General features: G+C 44.3%; 1 protein-coding gene across 1 annotated transcript in view; it reads right to left on the minus strand.

Annotated features, from left to right (window-relative positions):
* LAMB1 (laminin subunit beta 1) overlaps positions 1-22,125 on the minus strand; it is a 69,087-nt gene that overhangs the window by 16,833 nt on the left and 30,129 nt on the right. The window contains exons 14-24 of the mRNA XM_069461703.1: positions 19,918-20,053; positions 18,493-18,651; positions 17,511-17,638; positions 17,170-17,293; positions 16,546-16,750; positions 15,768-15,911; positions 15,327-15,558; positions 12,428-12,591; positions 11,218-11,442; positions 10,010-10,224; positions 9,211-9,307 (exon numbers count right to left, since the gene is read on the minus strand). Coding sequence (XP_069317804.1) covers positions 9,211-9,307; positions 10,010-10,224; positions 11,218-11,442; positions 12,428-12,591; positions 15,327-15,558; positions 15,768-15,911; positions 16,546-16,750; positions 17,170-17,293; positions 17,511-17,638; positions 18,493-18,651; positions 19,918-20,053 — 1,829 coding nt within the window. The remainder of the gene's footprint in view (positions 1-9,210; positions 9,308-10,009; positions 10,225-11,217; positions 11,443-12,427; positions 12,592-15,326; positions 15,559-15,767; positions 15,912-16,545; positions 16,751-17,169; positions 17,294-17,510; positions 17,639-18,492; positions 18,652-19,917; positions 20,054-22,125) is intronic.

The raw sequence follows: 22,125 nt of genomic DNA on the forward strand, positions 1-22,125 counted from the left end.
TGGTAACCACTCCCAGCACTACAGGCACAGGCTCATAACATGTCAGGAGGGATCTTGGGAGCCATTCAATCTTGACCTCTCCTGGGCCCAGTAGGTTTGACATCTTATGCAGAGCCAAATGGCACAGAGGTAAAAATCATGCATGGTATGGGGTAAAAGTCAGTGTTCTTGGCCAATAGCTGTGGCTGAGATAACTTATCACAATGTCTGTGCTGTTGACCCTGGCTTAGAGTCCCAAATCTCAGGTGACCAAATCACTTTTATGTCAACACCTGACATTTCACAGTATTTGTATAGTGTTTGAGTAACAAAAGGCCTGTACACACATCTTATCGCTGGCCTTACATCCATTCTGGGAAAAGATGGGGATAAATAAATTAAAATCTTACTTCCCTAACTAGACTGTGTACTCTGGGCAGGGACATGTCGTAAGCCATTTTTCCTGTCTCAGCATGGGGCACAGGGTTAACTTGCAATTGGAGTTCTATAGTTTGCCAAACGAGGCCCTAACCTCATTATAGTTGAGGCATATTACATACCTTTATAAAAGAAAATAATCCTCCTAAAATGCAATGTCAACTGTGGCAAAGCAGAACAGATTCATAATCTCAGATACCTTTATAAAATTTTCTTGGAACAATAGCTGTGATTGGCCTCTGGAAGACTTTCTAATGGAACATCTTCCAGAACTAGTTATACTGATGGTCCTGAGAGCTGCTCACGACACCTCCATCCTCAACACACAGAGATGTGTTTGTGGCGCGTCCCACTCATTTGACCCTCGCAACACCCTATCTCGCATTGCCGTTTATCTTTTGATTACCTTTGGTGGCCAACTATGTTCCACGTTCTCGAGTGGCGAGTCTGAGGTCAGCATCATGGTTAAGAGCACAAGCTGTGGACGGAGGGTGTAACTCCCGCCTTCCCCACAGACCAGCTCTGTGACCCTGGGCAATCAGGAAACCAAGGCATGGCTTCCACATTTGTAAGGGGGTAATGATTACACCTACCTCCTAAGATTGTTTTCAGGATAAAATAATAATTATAAATTGCTTAAAAGAACATCTGGTCTACAGTAAGCATTTAATAAATAGTTTTTATTACTGCTTTCTATGTCCCTACAAGTGTCTGGTGGTCTCCTGCCAGGGTGTTGCTTGATCACATTTCCATTTGGATAAAGGCAGAAAAAAAGTGCATGTTTATGTGCCAAAATATCATGATTATTGAAAAATCTTAAGTTCAGAATATTTCATCGCTCAACCTTTAGGATTTTAAAACGTAAGTTTCCTTGGTACCTGGGGTTTTCTAAACTAATCCTTAGGATTTCAAAACTAAAACTTGGGTGTTTTTTTTTTTTTTTTGGTAAACATTATTTCTTTCTAGGCACTTGAGGTATGTTTCATTTTTCCTGTGTTTGGGGGAACATTCCCATACTGAATCAGGAAGCAGCTTAGGCAAATTGTGGATAACTTTAATTGTGATCCCTAGATCATTAGTTCTATGACATGTTCCTTGAAAAAAGGGACGGACCCATGATTAAGGTTAATTTGGGGAATTCTATATCCCCCTCTTGAAGATTAAAAACAAGTATCAGGGCCCGGCAGTGGTTCACACCTGTAATCCTAGCACTCTGGGAGGCTAAGGTGGGAGGATCGCTTGAGCTCAGGAGTTCCAGACCAGCCTGATCAAGAGCAAGACCCTGTCTCTACAAAAGGTGTTGTAGCGTGTGCCTGTATAGTCCCAGCTACTCAGGAGGAGACTGAGGCAGGAGGATTGCTTGAGCCCAGGAATTTGAGGTTGCAGTGAGCTACGATGATGCCACTCTACTGTACCTGGGGCAACAGAGTGAGATTCTGTCTCAAAATAAAACACTCCCTCCCCCCCCAAATATTAGCATATTAAAGACTGAGGAGTTCTGCAGGAAAAACCTTATTTCACATTGTTTTTGCCAGTTGTATGCTCAACTCATTTCACCATGGGATCTTTTCTTAGTGGAATACCTGGTAATACCCCAGAGAAATGATGAGAAAGGCTTGGGAAAACCATTACTTTCATCAATTTCTGAGGTCAGAACAGGAATAACTTAGTTAATGCTATACTTGAAAAGTTTATGTTGTTTAGATTTTGGGAATAGATTTTTGTATCACTTAGTAAAATTCAGTCATCTTCCAGAAAGCTAAATGTCACCTGTGCCCTAGACTCTCAAACTTGGGTGTGCATCACAGTCACCTGGAGGGCTCATGAAACACCACTGCTGGGTCCCCACTCTTCCACCCCCCCATTCTGATTCAGTAGGCCTGAGTGGGGCCGAGAATTTGCATTTCTAACAAGTTCCTGGGAGATGCTCGTTCAGGGTTACCAGACACCATTTTGAGGAATACTGACTTATTTTCCCAGCTGTTTCTGCCTTCCTTTCATACGTTAGAGTGTGTATGTGAGTGAAAGAGAGAGGAGACAGCGTGCTTGCACCTTCAAAGCGTGGCGCTGGGGCAGAATCACGACTTTGGAAGTTTACCAATGTAGGCTGATGCACAAACCTAAGGACCTATGTAACAGAGGAAGAAATGATGCCATTTGTAATAAACGAGATTACTTTGCTCCTAGCCTGCAGGTTCCAGCCAGTGGTCAGAGTGGACGGCGCATAGGGCCTCTCAGAAGGTGGCACAATAAACCACCTTTGGGGGCCGACTTACCCCGCGTCTCCCTTAGGCTTAAGACAACTAAGGCAGATGCTGCCCATGCTTTTGGTTTGCTTAGAAAACCATTTCTTTCCCATAGGTGATACAAAGATATGCTTCAGTTCAGTCCTAGGTTTTCACTGGATTCATGCTTGGGGCAAGGGATGTATCCATAAACATTTTAATTTCTCCGATAGATACTTTTTATTTCATTCTAAAGGCATGTCTTGCTCTCAGTTACATCACAGGCATCTTTCAGGGCAAAACACCAGCTCAACACTGCAGCACTTAAAAGGCAGATAAGGCTTCCCTCCTTATCTGGCCAAGGGAGTTTAGTCTGGGCAAGAATTCCAACTTCAGCTCTCTCTAGAAGACAGCAGCCAGTTCAGCTGAAACATTCCTTTCCCCTAACTGAAAAGTGAATTGTCAAACTCCACAGATGACTGGATTGCAGTTTTATCACTGAAAAAGTCAGACCTGAGTTCTCTCTGGAAAAGCGCCAAATGACTATTCTAAAATGTATCAGGTTTTGATTTCAAACTGAAGCTGCGAACTGCTAAAGCTCCTATGGACGTGTTCTTCCTTCCTTGCCTACTGAATTTCCAGAATTGCTTCTCTTAGGGTTACCTGGGAGGCAAGTACCAGAAGGCCCACTTTTACAACCTTATATAATAAATAATAAAAGACCCCCAAAGAATATTTTCAGTGAAACTCCAACACTCACGTGGATGAAGCAGAAAGGTCAGTTCACACTGGACAATTTAAAACTTCACGGACACTAACACTATTGTAGGGGATTCTCCAATCAACTCTCACACACACCAGGATCTAAAAAACTACAAACCAACAATGCAGGCTGTAGCTGACAAGGTCCAGCGGGGTTTCTCCTCTCTTACACGAAAGGGATCAGAGTCCAAATGACCTGGAGACATGGTGTTGCTCGAAGAAATGGGATTATGTGGCAGAGAATCAAAAACTTTCTCTTGGAAAGTTTCTCTAGCAAAAGTTGTTGCCTGATCTTTAAGATGAACAAATCATGAAGATGAAGAATAGCATTTTAAAAATGAGACAATCATTTTAATAAGCCGTAAGAATTCTATTTTCATCTATAAATATACTCTCTGTTCTGTGGCCAATAAAGTTTCCTCTATTTTTACTAAGTTGTATCCTTTAAAACATGATTCCTAAGAGGTAGATAAATAAAGGATATTGCACCAATGTTAAAGCTGTGGAGGCCCAGAGGGAAATATTAGCAGATGCCAGAATGGAGAACAGTCTCTGTACCTATTTATCAGACAGACCTAACTTTCCTGCTTGGTTTATATCCTTCCCTCTCCTCCTCCACACTTCCTCTGCCCATTGAACGAAGTCCTCCCTCAATGGCCTGCCCTTTAAGGCTTTGCACGATTTGGTGAAACCAAATCTCCCCGTGACTCTCCAGCGAAGACTGTTTTCTTGAGGGTACCTCCCATAGCCTTGCTGCTACATGCTGTCCTTACTGTCCTTTAATGCGGACAATAATTTCCTCTCTAAATACCAGCTGTCAGTGAGGACCCAGCATGCCTGTGGAATGAGCAAGGACACTGGGCCACACCGGCCTGGTTTCAGAGCCCAGCTCTTCCTCACTCGGGGTATATCTTTGGGCAAGTCACTTAACCTCTCTGAGTCTGAGATTTGTCAACTGTGAAATGGAGATATTTACCCCCATAGGCCGTTTGCTCCAAGGAGAAAATTAAGAATATGCACATGACATTCCTGAAAGTGATTTTCTGTAAATGGCCACTAGATCTGAACTTTTCCATGAAACCTTCCCTAACGACTCCAGTTCCTACTCATCTTGCCCTCTTCTGACAACCACAAACATCTGCACCACTGGTTTCCTGCTCTCTGCTATCCTGTTAAAGTACCCCATTTCCCCAGATAGCCTGCAAGCGCCTGTCATTCGTCAGTCATTCTCCACCATGTTTACTCCCCACTGTGCACCACTGGTCACTCACTCAGTGCTGCGTCGATTTATCCACCTTTCCCTTGGAAACCTAAGTGTGCTTTGGGTCAGAGAAACTGGTGCATCCTAAGAATAATCGGGTAACAGGGTTCTCTTCTGCCACATACCTTGCCTCAAAGCAATACAGGACTCCAGGATTTGCTACGGTGCCAAAAGGTTAACTGCTACTTTACCTAGGCATTTCCATTGTACGAAAAGCAAAGGAAACTTAATTTTTCTCTCTCACGCGTGACTTCCTTTTTTCTGACATTCTCTCCTATCCCTTCCCCCTTTCAGCCTCAGTAATATAACTTCAATTTTAGAATGAAAGTTGGAGGAAGAATATGATTTCACCTGCAGAAATGCGCTGCCTGTCTAGCCCAGGGGTGGCAAACTTTTTATGTAAAGGTTCAAATAGTAAACATTTAGGCTTTGTGGGCCATCTGTCTCTATCGTGATTACTTAACTGTGGCACTGTGAGTAGCCATGGATAGTACATAAACAAGTGAATATAAAACTTTATTTACCAACATGGGCAGGGGCTGTTTGCCCATGTCTGGTACAGCCTATCACTTCTGGGGACACAGATTCTGTTACTGGGATTATATAAGACAAGACTTCTCTCTATTAACAATAGTATTTATGGTTCTCTAAAGAATCAAAGTCTGATTTCCTGAGTCACAAAGGAAATAAAGAATAAGGTAGGTGATTGTGAAAGAAATCCCAACCTGAGAAAAGAACACAGGCATTCTAAAGATTAACGTGTGGGCAAGGGAATGTGCTGTGTTTTTCTACTAAAGGCGTATGAAATGAGAAGCAAGCATGATGGGGAAATGGCCACTACCCAGAGCCTCTCATCTAAGCCCACATTTCTAAACCCAGTTTGCCTGGGTTTAGAGACATTAGCCTGTCCCAAAAGAGCCAGAGGCCCCAAATGGAAGTTGACCCTCCCTTTGCTATCTATGAATCAACAGAAAGATTCCTCATGTGACCTTCTGACTCCTTGGGGGCACAATGCAGAGCTCCAGGCTGTTTTCTCCAGCACGTTCGCGGTGGGTGGATGAGATTCTCTCTCCACCCGAGCACAGTGGTGGGCTTGTTCAGACTTGGCACGATCGGCCAACAGCCCCAACCCGCCTGGACAATGGGAACATTCAACAATCTGTAAGTTGGAGGCTCAACTCATTTGTCTTTTGCATAACTACATTTTTTTTCCATAAGGAGAATACTTAGGTATGACCTAAGTATTTCTATAAGCATATTGTTAGCTAGATGGCACAAGAAAAATTTGTGCCCTTCTCACAAACCATTTCAACTGAAAATATATTTGGCAATTAGTTACATAATTGGAGAAAAGAATTTATGTTCTTTTCCCATAGTTCCACCTAATTTTGGATGATACCTCTTCTTGTCCCTACTGATCCGTGGACCCAGTCCCTTCAAGTTCTCATCCTCCTGTTTCCATTCGCAAATGTGTTCCAGAACGCACAGAACCCTGAGCCTGGTCTGCATCTGCATCTCTGTCCCTGCCCTGCCAGACCACATTGGCCTTGCCCCTACTGCCACCCTGCATGCACAAGGTCCTGTGGCTGGTGAAGGGAATCCCACACTGGTAACACAAATCATTCTCATTCTCTCCGGGTGCTTAGTGAGTAACAAGTTTCCCCCACAGGGTGCCAGACGCCCGAGCATTCTCTGAGAGCCTGCCTTAAGCACTGTGAGATGTTCATCCTTGGCTCTTGCACACCAAGTGCCTACAGCAACGGCCCCACCATGGTGATGACCCAAAATTCTCCCCTCCCCCCAATTTCCAAATGTCCCTATCCCAGAGTTCAGCCACTACAGGCACAAAGGAGAGATGGTGCAGACCTTAACACCCTAAAAGATGCACCAACATTTTATAACTTTGAGTTGCCAAAGTTAGCAACAAGGTCAGATACCTTCACCCTACATCTTAACACTTTGGGGAAAGGGACTTTTTAGTCCCCATTAAAAAAGCCTAAAAATGAGGTTGGAGAGATGACATAATTTAGTAGGAAAGCAAGGGGAATGGAACCCCTAGATCTAGAACCTGACAGTATCTCTCAGGGTATTTTCCCTTGAGTCCAGATCCCTGGAGAAGCTTATGGTATCTCCAGAGGGCTTGAAATCAACTTTTTCTTGCTGGGGGTGGGCCGAATGGATGTGAAGACTCAGGTTATAATATTAGGGTCACAAATATGGAAAGATTTGAAAGAGATTAAAACAAATTCTGCATGTATTTCAAAATATATAGAGAGATTGATATGGATAATGAATACCTATAAATGCACAGAAAGATGACTGGGAACAGTCACACCCTATACTTGAAGTGAATGCAGGCAGCCTGGCCCCAGGACCTGTGCGCTTTGCTCTGGGTTCTCTTCATTTGCCTGCAACCCTGCTTCCCTGGAGTTACTGGGACTGCTAGCGCAATGGGTAAACCACAAAGCCAGAGGATCTTTGTAGCTCCTCCATTAACTAAAATGCTGTGCTTGAAAAAGGAAATGTCAAAGGGAAGAGCAGAAAGGAATATACATGTAGGGTTTCAATGCATTCTCCTTATAAAAACGTTTCCTTGCAGAATACTTAGTTTTCGTTTTGTATTGCTTGTTTGCTTTTCCTGATTATCAGTGTCTTACGTAATGAGCTGACCTTTCTTCTGGATAAAATGAACCAAAAAGTTGGCGAACACCGATGCCATGAATCTAGCACTCTTTGCAAAGCTTCTAAAACAGGATCTAACTTTTGACCTAAACAAGTTGACATGGTTCCCACAAGCCACAGTTTTGCTGGCAGATTTAGAGGCGAAAGTTTAAAGGAAAGATAAAAGGGTAAGGGGTAAAGTTCGGAGTGCTACATGAACAATTCTCTGATTGACTCTGACTCTGGGTAGCAGGCTTTTCCTGCGCACAAAGCAAGATGGAGCAAAAGGTCAGAAAGCTTTGGCAGAGAAAGCTATTTTGCCAATGACACATGCTGATAGAATCAGGGTATACGCAATGATAGAGCCATTATCTGGAGAAAGAGCAAGCCCTCGGGGCATTACAAGATTGAGAAATTTAACAGAATGGTGATTAGAGCCCTGGAAAAGCCTTATTTCAAGCAGGGTGTTGCTTTCAGGAGACATCTTGGAGTACCCTGTCCAGTGGATGTCAGTACCTTCTGATGGAAGTGAGAATGTCAGATCTTAGTAAGAACAAACATCTGGACTGGAGAATGATGGATGAAGAGTTCTTGTTTATTGACACAGCAAACATCATCCCCTCTGTATAACAAACCTCCATCTAATCTAAGATGTCCGTACAAACCTTTCTGGCTAAGCTCCAATTTAAAAAACAAATTATAGGCAATTTGCTCTGGTTTTGTTCATTTAAGTTTTTCTGCTGTTAGGGAACAGATGGGTTTACACTCAGAAGGAAAACATAGTTTTTAGATTTCTAACCTTCTATAGGAGATACTGAATGAGTTGCTCACTTGAAGATCTGTATTATTTCTTGCTATAGTTGTATCCAAAACAGAAAAAGGTTACTTTTAAAATTTAAAGTCCAAGAAGGACCCATTTCAGATGTGCAATAAATATACCAAAAAGCATATAAGATACTATAGAAAATATCTATCCATAGATATAAATTAAAAAGTGAAGAAAATCAAGTGGGAAAGAATAGGAACCCAGTTGAAACAGCCTATTAAATCTCTTCTGTAAATAGTTTAAGATCTGAAAAATAATTTGCCAAGTCAAAAAAAAAAAAAATGCAACACCACCAGAAATTAAGCAATCCTTATGATTCACATGATTTTAACAAGTTTTTGTTCTTCAGAAAATGTCTTTTCCTTCACAGTCCTATTTTTTTAATTATCATAAGCCTAAGAAAGAATCTGGGTTTTACTCACATTTAACAGACTTGGCGCTCCTACCATACATACCCTTTTGTTGTGTGTGAAGGCTCACAACACAACAGGTACAACGTCGCCCTCCGGTTCTCACCGGTGAGGATGCTGTCTTACTGCACACACGCCAAGAGCTTTAACTGTCAGCAGTCTACTTGATCCACTGAATCAAATGATCTTACTAGAATAACCATTTATCTCTGCATGTGCCAGCAAGGAAGCTGGCCACAAAATACTGTTGGGTGGGGCGGGGGGGGGCGGGGATTACTTTGCACAAATACTCGGTTCATATGCTCCCATTTTGGTTAAAAGCATTAACAAAAAGCAGCTGTGTGTGTGTGTGTGTGTGTGTGTGTGTCTGTGTGTGCATACATGTAGACACGAACAGCCGTAACCCTGGGGTGTGGGGCCAGAAGAGTGAGCACATCCACTATTACCACCTATGCTTACCTGCAGGGCTAGATTTGTTATATACATTTTTAAACAATCAGCCTTAATTTCTTTTGTAGTTAAACATAGAGTATTTTTTTAATAGACAAATTAGTTTGTAGTATACTTTAGCGTTTACAGAAGGGCCTTGCAGACCCCCACCCCCTCCACCCTGACCAAATGCCAGTAACAAGAATGCCCGAGCCTCACCTCGGCACTCCACGTCGGGGTCTCCCCAGAAGAGCTCCTGGCACTCGCTGCAGGTGCGGCCTCCAAACCCAGGCATGCACTGGCACTGCCCCGTGAACTGCGGCCAGAACACAGACCTCGGTCAAGCGGGCTTCAAGGCACAAGCCGGTGGTCATTTTTCCCCCTCGCTGCCAATTAGAAGTGGGACTGGGACTGCACTGTTTGCCCGAGAAGGCCTCCAGGTGCTGCCTAGGACAAGGGATTTCCACTCTGATCTTAGGTGCCGTGAGCGCCATGCCGGCATCTCCTCACTGCTCTTCTGCAGCAGGGTCTGGGCAGGTTCACAGTGCATTACACTTTATTTGCATGCTTTCTTCCTTTTATCCTCATAGATCAATAGCAATCCTAGGCCACATGTGACTCGCCTGACTTAGGGAGTACATCATTCTTAGTGTGTGTCAGGAAACAATAGCAGTTTTTACAATGCTGGCTATGGCTATTTGGTACCTTTCAAGCTGAGTGGCTAAGAAATGTCTGATTCAGCAGCCAGGTACTGAAGAGAAACGGCTCACCCTTGTCCATTCTTACGTGAGTCTGCATCCACAGCTGCGGTTCTGTACCGAAATGCTGTGGGTGCGTCAGGTGGGGACTTCATAGCTATGTAGTCCCAGCCGAGGGGGATAAATGAGGGCTGATATCCAGCCCCTGCTGCCTGCCAAGCTGTGTGTCTTGGTGCCTTGCTCTAATTGGAGCAAGGCTGCTGAACAAGCTAGCTGTCACCTGGGCTCATAAAGACATCACCCGGGCAACAACCGCTCACCTCATTACAAGAAGGCCCAAAGGAGTGATCAGTGTTGCAGTTGCATGGGTCACACCCAGTGCCGCTGGCCAGCTGCCAGGTATTGGGCGCACAGCGGTCACAATTCTGCCCAATCACGTTAGGAAGACACAAGCACTGCCCAGTAGCTTTGTCACACTGGCAGTCAGAGCTGTTGCAATGCTCCTGCACGGTGCCCAGGTAATTGCAGACACACTCTGAAAAAGAACGTCATTGCATTTACTGACTGTCACATTCACAAACACACAGGCACGCAGAAGTTAGCTATGTCTAAAATGGCCAAGATTTTCCCTCTGGAGAGAGAAGTGCAAAAAAGTAAAGAGAGGTGATTAAAATACAAATCTAAATTATTGTTCTTTAGAATTCCTTGTGATGTCCTATACAGTTCTGACATTTCCCAGGCAGATATGCACAATGACACATTTTGCCTAAAAGTATGTTCAAAATACACAGAGTTAACAAGATGCTGGCGAATCATTCTAAAATTAAAGACTTAACAGAAAATAATAAAAAATATGCCAGTGGGAATTGAGATATGTAATAATTTCAAACTCTTGGCAGGGAGCAGCAGTAATGAACCTGTGGGACAGAACAGGTAGAAGCCTTTTAAGCTAGGAAGGCTTTGAGGAATCTGGTACCGCTGGTCCTGACATTCCAGGCATGTTTATGTATAAACAAAGCCAGGGGCCTGGGGGCTTCGCAGCTGCAGCAGGAGAGAATGCTGGCTGATCTCCTGATAAGAGAGAAATAAAGGGGTCTAAAAGGGAGATCTTAGAGGTGTTACTTCTTTCTTTTCCTTAATCTGGAAGGCTCTACTCCATCAAAGCCATTGAAAAGGTGTGGACCCGAGCGTGTATTTAGGATCTCCAGGTCCTATCTGACCAGCAAGTCTGCGGGTCATAACGTAACATCAATACATCTACTGGATGGTGTTTATCATGGTGACAGCTACATAGTTTTTTCTTTTTATTATCTCTCCCAGGCACCGAGCCACATCTTGAGACTTCAGTTCTGCCAGAAAATGAGGATGTAAAAGGAAAAAAAAATTCAGTCTTTCATATGTCTTTTGTTGAAAGTGTAATTTTACCTCTCTGAACAAGTGTTTTCCCAAGTGAAATGCTCGAAGAATATGGTAGAGGGTAGAAATCACCCTAATCTGAGAAGGTGGGCGGGACGGACACGCATCTTACTTCGGCAGTCCTGCTGGAGGGCATCCCCGTAGTACCCGAATCGGCACAGCTGGCAGTGTTCCCCTTCCGTGTGGTACAGGCACTTGAGGCACCTCCCGGTGTCCTTGTCACAGGCTTCGGGGTCTGTCGTGTCAATGTTGTGGTGGCACTGGCAAGGCTGACACGACCCCCCAGCGACTGTGGGGTTGCCAAAGAACCCCGAGGCGCAGTCGTCACATCTGGAGCCTGTTGTCGGGCAAAACCAAGCATAAGACTTTCAGCATGCTGACTGAAAAGCTCACAGTCCACCGACATTCCCGCCTAGAGTCCTCGCTGTGCTATTTACAGAGCCTGCGATGATCGTATCTGAAGGGGTAGGAACAGGCTTTGAGTTGCAGGGGGAAAGAAGTATTCTGTAGTCTCCAACGCTGCCCCAGCTGCCTCGGAGGCCACGGCGGGGCACGGACAGTTTCGATAAGGGTTCTAGCGTGGGGGGCTTTAGCTTCTGAGTACACAGGAGTGGAGCAGGTTGGCAGCTAAATAAGTCAAACAAGGCAAAGCATGGCTTGATGTTACAACAGTAACCCACAGAGCACATAAACTGAAAAATTACTGCTCCTTTGTGAGCAATGTGAAAAACAGGATCCTTAGTGATAACTTATTTCCCTAAGAAATCCTGAAATTATATGCAAAAAATATTTACTAAACTATGCATAAGTAGTATTTGTAACAGTGGCTTCAGGGATGAAATGAAAGGGAGTTTATTTTCACAACTAGCTAAAGCCTTGACAGATAATGCAAGTACAATAAACAGTGAGGAATACAGTCAGGTATCTAGTGGTTCCTCAGATGATAGTCTTTTCTTTCTTCTGCCCACCACTGGGCCACTAGACTGCTGGGAGACACTTCTGCTAGGAGTTGGAAGCAGTAAAATATAAATTAATCTTTTTTCTCTTTAATAACGGAAAAGTGTTTAAGGTTTTGTTTATGGATTTAATGAGCTTGCTGTCCTGCTTTGTGTTATAACATTATCACACACTCAAGAATTGACTACCCCACATGCCAAACAGGAAAAGGGCATCTTTTCTATTTCAGATTCCTTTCACTTTTAATTAAGCACTGTAAAAGTGAATTTAACTGGCTCGCTCTTCATCATTTTTTCCTAACAATGAACTCATAAAGACACATCTTTTGCATCCTCTTTGCCTCCCAAAGGCTACACATGACTCACCAACGTATCCAGGATCACACACACACGCAAGCTGTAAAGTAACAGGATCTTGATAACAGCTCCTAGCAAACTGGCGCCCGCTGTCGGGACCATCCGGGCACGGACAAGGGCGGCAGTGATCTCCCGACCCAATGATGGGGTCGCCATAGTAACCAGCCAAGCACCTGCATCAGCGGCAGGAGAGAAGGAGCCGTGACTCACAGTTGTCAGAAACCTGTTCCAAGAAAAGTCTCAGAAACTGTGTTCTGTTTGGGAACGTTCTTCCCCATTCCTCATGATTCCATGTGGAGGATTTTCCAATGGAGCAATCGTTCCCAAACTAGCTCCAATCAGAATCACGTGGAGGGCTTGCGCAAACAGCTTGCTGGGCTCCTCCCCCTGAGTTTCTGATTTGGTAGGTCCCCTGCTGACCTAGGGCCCACTGTGTTGGGGTGACACTTGTGGCCTCATTTGGCCCCTTACTCCCTGCTTCCCCACAGAGCTATAGCTCCCCAGGTGCACTCCATGGTTCTGTCGGCTGCCTGCCTGTGCCCTTAGTGAAGGGAGTCTGTCCTTGTGGGGGTGGCTTCTACTTGTCTGCCTCTGCCTGTGCCTGGGAGGGGTGGTGTATTAGCAAGCCCACAGTGGCCACAGGTCTCAAGCCGTGTCCTATGACCCAGGTTTGCCAGCACTGAAGCTGACGGGGATGCTCTCCCGCTGTGTGGCTCCCGTGTCTGTGTCTCAGGGGGCTCCACACTTGGGCAGGGATGAGGGACGTTAGTTATTAACTCCCAAATCCAACGGGACAGTCCCCTCCCTTTAAAGATAACAAACCCGTGCAGGTTAAAGGATTTGTAAAGCTCACACAACTAAATAAAAAGCCAGGCTTTGAATTCAGCCTCCTGACTTTTAGCAATAAATTCTTTTACCATGTCATGCTGCTTCTCATGTTGAATGGTAATTAGGTTACTTTTTTATTATTTCCTATAAGATCTTGAAGGAACTTTGGAGATAATTAGACCTAGTTATTCCATTTATAGAAAGCTGGATACTCTAACTCACCCAAGGTAATAAGTTAGAAGCCAAATTGGGCTAGGAACTCAAATCTAAGGATTTCCAATTCAGTTTTTCACATCTTTTGGAGGCAAAAGTAATTGTTTTTTAAATGGGTGAAAGGGTTAAAAAAAATAGAAGAGGAAAGCTGTTCATAGGAAATTAACTAATTAGACACAGAAATAATGCAAGAACATCTTCTCTGATTATGGGCTGGGGAAATCTACACCGATAAAACAATTTTGTACACTGGTTTCTAGGAAGGTTTCTCTAAGACTTTTCTAGGTGAAACAAATCCAAGTACGTCATGATAGAAATTTGAGTGTTCATTTCTTGCCTCCCCCTCAGGAATAATCTGAGCACAGAGTTTCCTCTGAAATTCATAGGACTGAAACTCTGATCATCCAAAATGCTGAGCAATCAGCTCAAACTGAATAGCAGAATTTCAAATACTTTAATAAAGTGTTGCTATCAAAACCTAGGGTCAAAAATCTTTCCTTTTCCCACACCCTTTCTCATTCTCCTGTGAGAAATCAAAACCCTTTACAAATAAAATCCAAAGCCAGTCACAAATATCAATCAAGCCATTCTCACAGGATATTCTGTCCAATACATTCCACGGCATGTCTGATTCCAAATCAGCATTGTGGGTGACCACCTTTTCTTTGTCATCCACCTCTGTTCCCCTCCCCACTCTCTTCTTCCTAACCTGATTCTCATCCGTCTCTTACTTATTTTCCACCTCCCTTTGAAAGAATAATGGAAAACATGGCAGAAAACAAAAGGTGACACCAATATATGAATTTTCTTTCACTCTTGTATAACTGTTTCCTTGTTATCTTTTTACAAAACAATTTTATGGTTGGAAGGGACAACTTTTATACAAAGGAGTAGTCGCTGGGACCTCCAAATTCTTGAATACCACTTTAGGGTCGAACCAAGAGCCATGTGTTGTTTACTTCCTTCATGCCATAAGCTAATCACATATTCAATTTTCACTAACAATTTCTCTTTCATCTGACAAGCAACTTCGGCGCTGACTGAAGCACTTGCTGAAATGTTTCCTGAGTGGCTTTTTACAAAAAAAATCCCATATAGGGTGAACGGATATTACGATAGAGAAGATTTATTGACATGTAAAGGTGGAGACTATTACCCCCTGCCCGACCCCAAAAAGGCAGGTTTTAACAGTATGTCTGCATTTCTTAATCAGTAATGAACAGTATAAGTCAGTATGTAACTTTTTTCATATGGCTTATTTTTTATCTACTGAGCTAGACTATTAATGTTACTGGAGACACATTCTATGTCCTATTACTAAGTATCTGCTGCAGTGCTTTGCATACATAATTATTCAGTTGACATTTGCTAACTAGAGAACAGATCTACTTATGCACATTTTATATAGTCTCCTGGAAACTGCAGTTACATAAAATGTTTTGAAAAACAAAGCTATTAAAAGCTATGTAAAATGATCCCATTTGGATTTGGTTTCTACTTTAACCTAAATTAGGCATTAACATTTCACAACTCTCACCCTAGGCCAGAATATGCTGAGACAGATATAATTTCTAGACAGAACCTACGACAAACTCTAAGATCTAGGATCATTCTCCAAGAGGGCACATTCAAGTCAGTTTAGTCTTTGCAGTATCCCCGGCACCAGAACAGTGTCTGGCACAGAGAAGATGCAAGCTAAATACGTACTGGATAAATAAATGAGTTCCTAGAAAATACTGAGGTCATCAGAAACGAATGAGCCGTCTGGAGCCTGGTAGAAATGAATTCTGTGGTTTGTCTAAGACGCCGTTTGCTCAGCCAAAGACCACCTCATTCTCAGTACTTTCAAGAGGCAGTGTGCACATACCTTTCGCAGTTATGACCCGTGGTGTAGTCCTGGCAGCTCAAGCACTCCCCTGTCACCGAGTCGCAGCCATCAGCATGGCCATTGCACTGGCAGGGCTGGCAACCTGGAAAGCCCCAGTGCCCGGGTAAGCACCGGTCACACTGCCGAGCATACACTCCCTGGAAACAGTGGCACTGGCCAGTGACAGGATCGCAGAAGGCATTGACAGATCCTTGCAGATGGCACTCACAAGCTAAAGAAATAGGCAACCAAAGAACTGCATTGAGAACCTCATTTGGTGGAAACACGCCCCTTTTAAAAGCACCCTGTCCCCAGTTCAGAATGCCCATGGGCTCATGGGAGCCACTCCCAGAGTGGAGCATGGCCTTTGCAGCGACGGAAGCCTGCCAGGTGGCTCAGTTAATCTCAACGAACACATTGCAATGCTTCTGAGGAACCTACGTTTGCATCCATTGGGGCCGAAGCCAAAGGTTCCAGGTGCACATCTACTGCAGGTTCTTCCAACCACATTTGGCCGGCACTGACACTGGCCTCCGTTAGGGTCACACACGGAACTTAACGAACCCTGAGGGTCACATTCACAAGCTGCAGGGTAAAGAGAGACCAGAACCTATGACACAGAGCAGCACGTCACACCTGTCTCTGAACTGGTCCGTTTCCCTTCCTCGGGCTCTCCCTGATCCTCTGTCCTTTACTACTTTGACTTATTCAGAATTCCAGTTTGAAACAGCGTCATCCCTACGATGAGTGGAAGGGAAGAAACAGGAGGCAGAGCTGGCAGATCAAAGAAGTTTTTCTAGGCAGGAGGTCATTAAGGTTTTCTCCCCTTGCCTTCAAAGCTCAAATGTCACAGGACATTAGACCAAAGCCCAGTGACCTTCGGGGGTTGTTCTGACCTTTCAAAGAGAAAAACATAAATTTCAGTTATTTGATGCTTCTCTGATTCCATCCCAACTCCCCACCCTGCCTACGGAAACACTATATCCTCATGGACTTTTCCCCTAGTTGCCTGTTATTTATATATTTCCTGATTATAGATTCCATTCTTCAATGGTGCTTTATCACTAAAATATTACTTAAAAACATAAAGACAAACCATAGTTGAGATGCTATTTCCTTTGTGCTGTCTACACAGAACTACAGGGCATGTGCTCCAATGCACCTCGTGTGCCAAGTGTACGCCGAGAGCCGGGAGCAGCAGCTGCTAAGCAATACCTACCCAGGCCCGTCTGGTGCAACAGGGCAGAAATGCTAAAGATTATGTTTCTGCAAACATCTGTCATCGGCGTCTTCACAACGCTTCTGCTGTTCTCCAGACATCGGTATCGCTGAAAGGTTTCCCAGGCACTGTTGGTGACCACCCCATCTCCTGAGCCTCCCACAGTGAAGATGTCCAATGATTTGCAGTGCGGCATGAGAACGAGCTGCAAAGAAACGAGAACAGCCAGACGGCCTTATGGTCGTGTCCCGCGTTATCAGCTACAGCGAGTAAACACACACATGGCTGAGATGCTGCTTTGACTTTTGAACAGAAAGAGTTAAGCTCATTAAAGAAAGTGAAAACCTTCCCATTCTTAAATACTCTGCTCAGGAAAAGTTTAGGTATATTTTACTTAGCTTGATGGTTTTTGAAATGCTAATTTTTTAAAGCATTTATATTTTTAGAAGAAAGCAGCTTGAATACATCCTTTTCACAGGGTGGAGTACAAGGAACCTCGGAGGCAAGAAAGCATGATTCTGCTTAACCGCTTGGCATTACCCCTCAACGAAACACCGCAGTGAAGCAGCTGGACACTTTCTGCCCAGGCTCCCGTGCACGTGCCAGAAGTGACCTCTCACTTACAGAGTCGATAAGCGTGTAGGGGCTCTCCACATCGCTGTCCGAGGAGCTGTACTGGGGCAGCTCCAACCTCACCGTGTAGTTCACACCCTTCTCAAAGCACACTGGGCGAGGAAGGACGACGTATCTGCTCCAAAACAAGAGAGAAAGACAACAACAAAAGTCAACTTTTTAGCATCCAAAAAATTAAAATTAAAAACAGAAGCTCTACGGTGATAATTGCCAAGGAAGAAAACCAACAGTCGACGTCTGGCTCTGAAATGGCAACTCAACAACTCACAGGACACCAGAAAAATACCAGTTTGCATTAGCTGTGTTGAGCTGCAAACCACTGTCACACTGACCTCGAGCCTGGCGATAACGACACCACCTGGTTGTCATCATTGGGAACAGTATTGCCACATCGGCTGCTGGTTGGAATCTTCCCAGGTCGCTGCACCATGATGACAGCTTTTTCCCAGTGGTCAGGTAGCTAGAATAAGAAACAATCAAAGGGCCATCTGCATTAGCCCACAGCTGCCTGTCTGTTTATAAAGACCTCCCTGAATCAGTCATGCCAGGCTGAAATGGAAAACACACAGCCGCCTTTTTACCGTGTCCTCTCCTGCCACCCGTGTCACAGCTCTAATCCCTTCTCCCCCGACACTGAAATACCTCCTGACTGTTCTCTCTGCCTCTTCCTGTGTCCCTTCCAGTCCACTTTAAAGCAGCTTGGATAATGACAGCGCCCTGCTCAAAATCCTCCAATAGCTTCCTGTGAAGAGTCCAAATTCCTTTCCTAGTCTCTAGCATTTCTGCTAACAGCATCTCCGACCATATCCCTTGTCTAGCTCTGTGGAACGATTCTCAAACACTCTCTCCTCTGCTCACGCTATTCCTCACTTCCTTTTGTGCTGGTCTATCACAATCCCATCCACGCTTTAAAGCCTAGACCTGATTCTCTACGAAACATTGGTAGCCCCTGGCTCGGCCAGCGAGTGTGAACATTTTTCTCTCTACTGTTACACTGTCACCTTCAGCCTTTCCTTACATTTAGGGCTTTGTGTCTGTCCCTGGGCAGCCAGCCTGGGGGTGGGGGAGAAGATCTGATACATTCTCATCAGCACACAGTCCCCAGCAAGGCCAAGTGCCTAACAAGAGATCACTTAATATTTGAGAAACTGGAATCGAGAAGAAAAAGTTACATTTTAAGTTCCACGGAGGAGGTTAGAAAGTCAGAGGCTGAGCTGTTCCAATGTAGCCTTCACACTTAACAAAAATGTACAGGACTTGTTAGAAGTACTCCCCTCCCTCCTTCACAGTGGGCTTTTTTTTTTTTTTTTTTACCTGTGGCTCATAGCGAATTAGGATGTCATACTCCATGGAATATGGTATGTTGTCGATGAAAAACTCCAGATAAGCCCCTTCCGGCACGCGGACAAAGCCGGCCCCAGTCCAGGAGGGCGTCCGGTCCTGGACGTACTGCCGTTCCACTATGTTGACCCCCTGAGGGCAAGGGCAACAGGAGTCATGCTTTGTTTGAAATGGAATTCAATCACAAAATTTAACAGTCAAATTCAAAGTCACCCAAAGAACTGTGGCTATCATATCTATTTTTTACAGTCACATTTCCCTCAATAAGATTGCAAAAACTTTTTGATAAACAGGAAATTAATTTCCTTTTAGTTTTGTGGTTGGGGCGTCTTAGGACATTGGAGATGGGACTCAAAGCTTGAGATATACCTTGTGTGATACAACCAGGAGAATATGCATAAAGGAAGGAAAGAGAACATCCTAAGTGCTATTACAAGCAAGTCTAGGAGTGAGGAAGTACTTCCCAGAGTCTCTGCAAGGCTAGTCCCATATCCAGCGGATTTATTTCTGTCTCTCTCATTGGCTTTAGTTTCAGGGTCCAAGTATAAGTAAAGAAACTTGATATGATAATAAATGTTCACTACTGATGAGGTAATTCTGATTACTTGTTCACGGTTTTATGATGCTATATCTGTGGTTGGTCATCTCCAAAGAGCAGCCATCAATTCCTTCATTCCCCGTATGTATCTGTGTGCAGCTTTACCCATTAAGAGGTGCAACCTATGTTATCCTCTCCAGCGATGTGGGCTGGCCTTGTGATCAACTGAGTGTGAGGAAATGACATTCTGGGACTTCTGTGCCCAGGCTTTCAGAGACCAGGCAGCTTCCGCTTCCTCCTTCTTGGAAGCCAGAAGCCGGGTAGGAAGTCTCACCATCCTGACTCCGCCATGCTGTGAGGAAGCTCAAGAGAGCTGCTTGGAGAGGTCATGTGCACAGTGCCCAGCCAGCCTCCGGCTGTTTCAGCCATCCCAGCCGAAGTGCCACACATACACTTCAAGTCACCAAACTTTGGGATGATAAGTGAAACAGTATTCTTGCCTGAGTATTTACCACGTCACATCAACAGTAATTCTGGAGCACAGTACACAGAAGAAAATTTTTTCTTGTAAAGACAAATTTCTTTTCTTTTGTTCCTAACCATAGAGACAAATTTCTTAAACCAACTGAAAGCCTTATTTATTAGTGGATGCTCCAAAGTCTATTTGTGAGTTATAAATTTACTGAAAATATGAAAATATGACCGTTTTCAAGAAGGCATGACCCTGATCCTTAATTTGTGCTCACTGACAAAAGCTGTAAGAATGCTTCTGAAACGGCCTCTTTACAAAACATGCTTATGCTATGACAGCCCCCAAAATGCTGCCTTACCAACCTGCCAAGCACTCCCCACCTACTTACAGGCCCCAGGTTAGCTTCTTCTGCTTCATAGAGGTAGTGATCCAAGGTGGTGAAGTAGTAACCAGACTCCACTTCGTTGCACTGCCGTCCGATCATGTGAGGCCGACACGAGCACTGGCCCGACTCGGCAGAGCAGCTGGGAGGAAGAGGGGCCGGGTGAGCTGCGATCACCACACACACCAGTTGACCCACCGGAAGCAGCTCTACGTCTGCCATTAAATGTTAGATGGGGCAAAATAGCTACATGGCATTTTCTTATTTCTTTCAGAAAATAAATGTGGAAAAATAGTGCCTATGAATTATAGTCATCCCTCGGTATATGCAAGGGGATTGATTCCAAGACCCTCATGTAGACCAAAATCCAAGCATACTCAAGTCCTGCAGTTGATCCCGTAGAACCCACATACAGGAAAAGTCAACCCTCTGTACAGGTGGGTTTTGAATCCTGCAAATACTGCATTTCCAATCCATGTTTGGTTGGAAAAAATGCGCGTATAAGTGGGCCCATGCAGCTCAAATCCTTGTTGTTCAAAGGTCAACTGCAACCCCAAACCCCAAAGCATGACAATGAAACCTGAGACCTGATCTTTCCAGTTTTACCCTCCTTGTCCTCTCTTCGCTTACACTCCACCCATACCATGTTGACGTTTTCTGTAGACATCACAAATTTTCTTGCTTTGCATCTTATACCTTTTGTTTTACTTTCAACTACAACCCTTTTCCTGGGCCTTAGGCTCAAATATCCAACTCCCCAAAGGACATGTCCAACTTGGCTGTCCCAGAGGCACATTCTCTAACGGGCTGAAGGCACCACCACCCGCTGAGCCAACCAAGTCAGAAACTTGAAAGTTATTCTCTGGATTCATCCTTCACACCCCATCAGGAGCCAAATTCTGTGATTTCCCCTGTGCGTTTTTGTGTATCTCTTCCCCCTTTCCACTGGCTATGCTATACCTTACCTCTCTCTCACTCACAGTAAAAGCAGTAACAGTCTTCTCATTGGTATCCTTGTCACCGGTCTTGTAACTTCTCAACCCAAATTATGACCCTCCACATAGGTTAACCAGGTGACCTTTCTAAGATGCATCAACCATTTCACTTCCTGGCACAGTGGCCTTGGGGAGGGGCACCTGGCCCTTCTCCACCTTCCCAGCCTTGTCTCTCCCCTGACCTCTCTGACCCTGTGAACTCCATGCAGTTTCTCAAACGCACTAGGGCGATTCTTGACTCCTTCCCTTTTTGGCTTGTGTTGTTCCTGCGGCCTGGAGTGTCCTTCTCTCTTACCCACGCCGGAGATCCATTTCTTCCCAGATGCAGCTCACAAAGGACCCCTGCTGTGGCATTTCCTGACCACCTCCCCCATGCCGTAAAAAAAGCTCTCTTCTCCTTCATGGCATCACCTCCCTGAGGGAGAAACACCGTCTCCTGTATTCCCAGCATCTACAAAAAAGCTTGTCATGTAGAAGATGCTCATTAAAGTTGAGACACTGGGTCTTCCCATCCGACTTATTTTTCAAAGCCCAGTTCAACTTGTACGCCTCTCATGAAGCCCTGCTCACTTCCCTCCCTCTACCACTCCCAAGTGGCACTTTCTGAGGACTCAGCTGTTCCTTATCTGTATTATTTTTAAGACATTTATTGCTTTCTCCCTTGTAGCGTAATTACTGACAGATATATCAAAACCCTACTAGACTGTACACTCCTCGAGTGCCGGGACTATGCCCGACTCACCTCTGTAGCCCGACCGCATCCTGCCTCACCCTGAGCCTGATACTCTGCACGCCGGGTTCAACAAATAAATGCATGAAGGATATGTGTTGTGAATAAAAAATAGAAAAAAGAAAAATAAGATATTTAATGTGGAAATAAACTATTTCAAAAAATTAATCATTACTGTTTGAGGTCATAAAGGCCTCTGGATAAACTACAGTGTCTTCATTTTGTTGTCAGCTTATAGCTCTCTTTGTCTTTTTCTTTAGTATTGTGATTTTGTATACAAAGTAAAACTGGAATTAATTATATGCATCCATTTTTACTTCATTAAAAGACAAGCTGAGGTTTGGAATTGTTACTTTAAACTCATTCCCAGAGTTCTTTTTTTTTTTCTTCCTCATCCCAAAGTTTGTTTTAAACCAAACACCTAACTCACAGGAAGACTTAACACTCAGAGGTTTACTAAATATGTCCCAAACAGCCCTGTCACAGTCC

Source organism: Eulemur rufifrons, chromosome 29 (assembly GCF_041146395.1).
Source record: "Eulemur rufifrons isolate Redbay chromosome 29, OSU_ERuf_1, whole genome shotgun sequence".
Taxonomy (NCBI): Eukaryota; Metazoa; Chordata; class Mammalia; order Primates; family Lemuridae; genus Eulemur; species Eulemur rufifrons.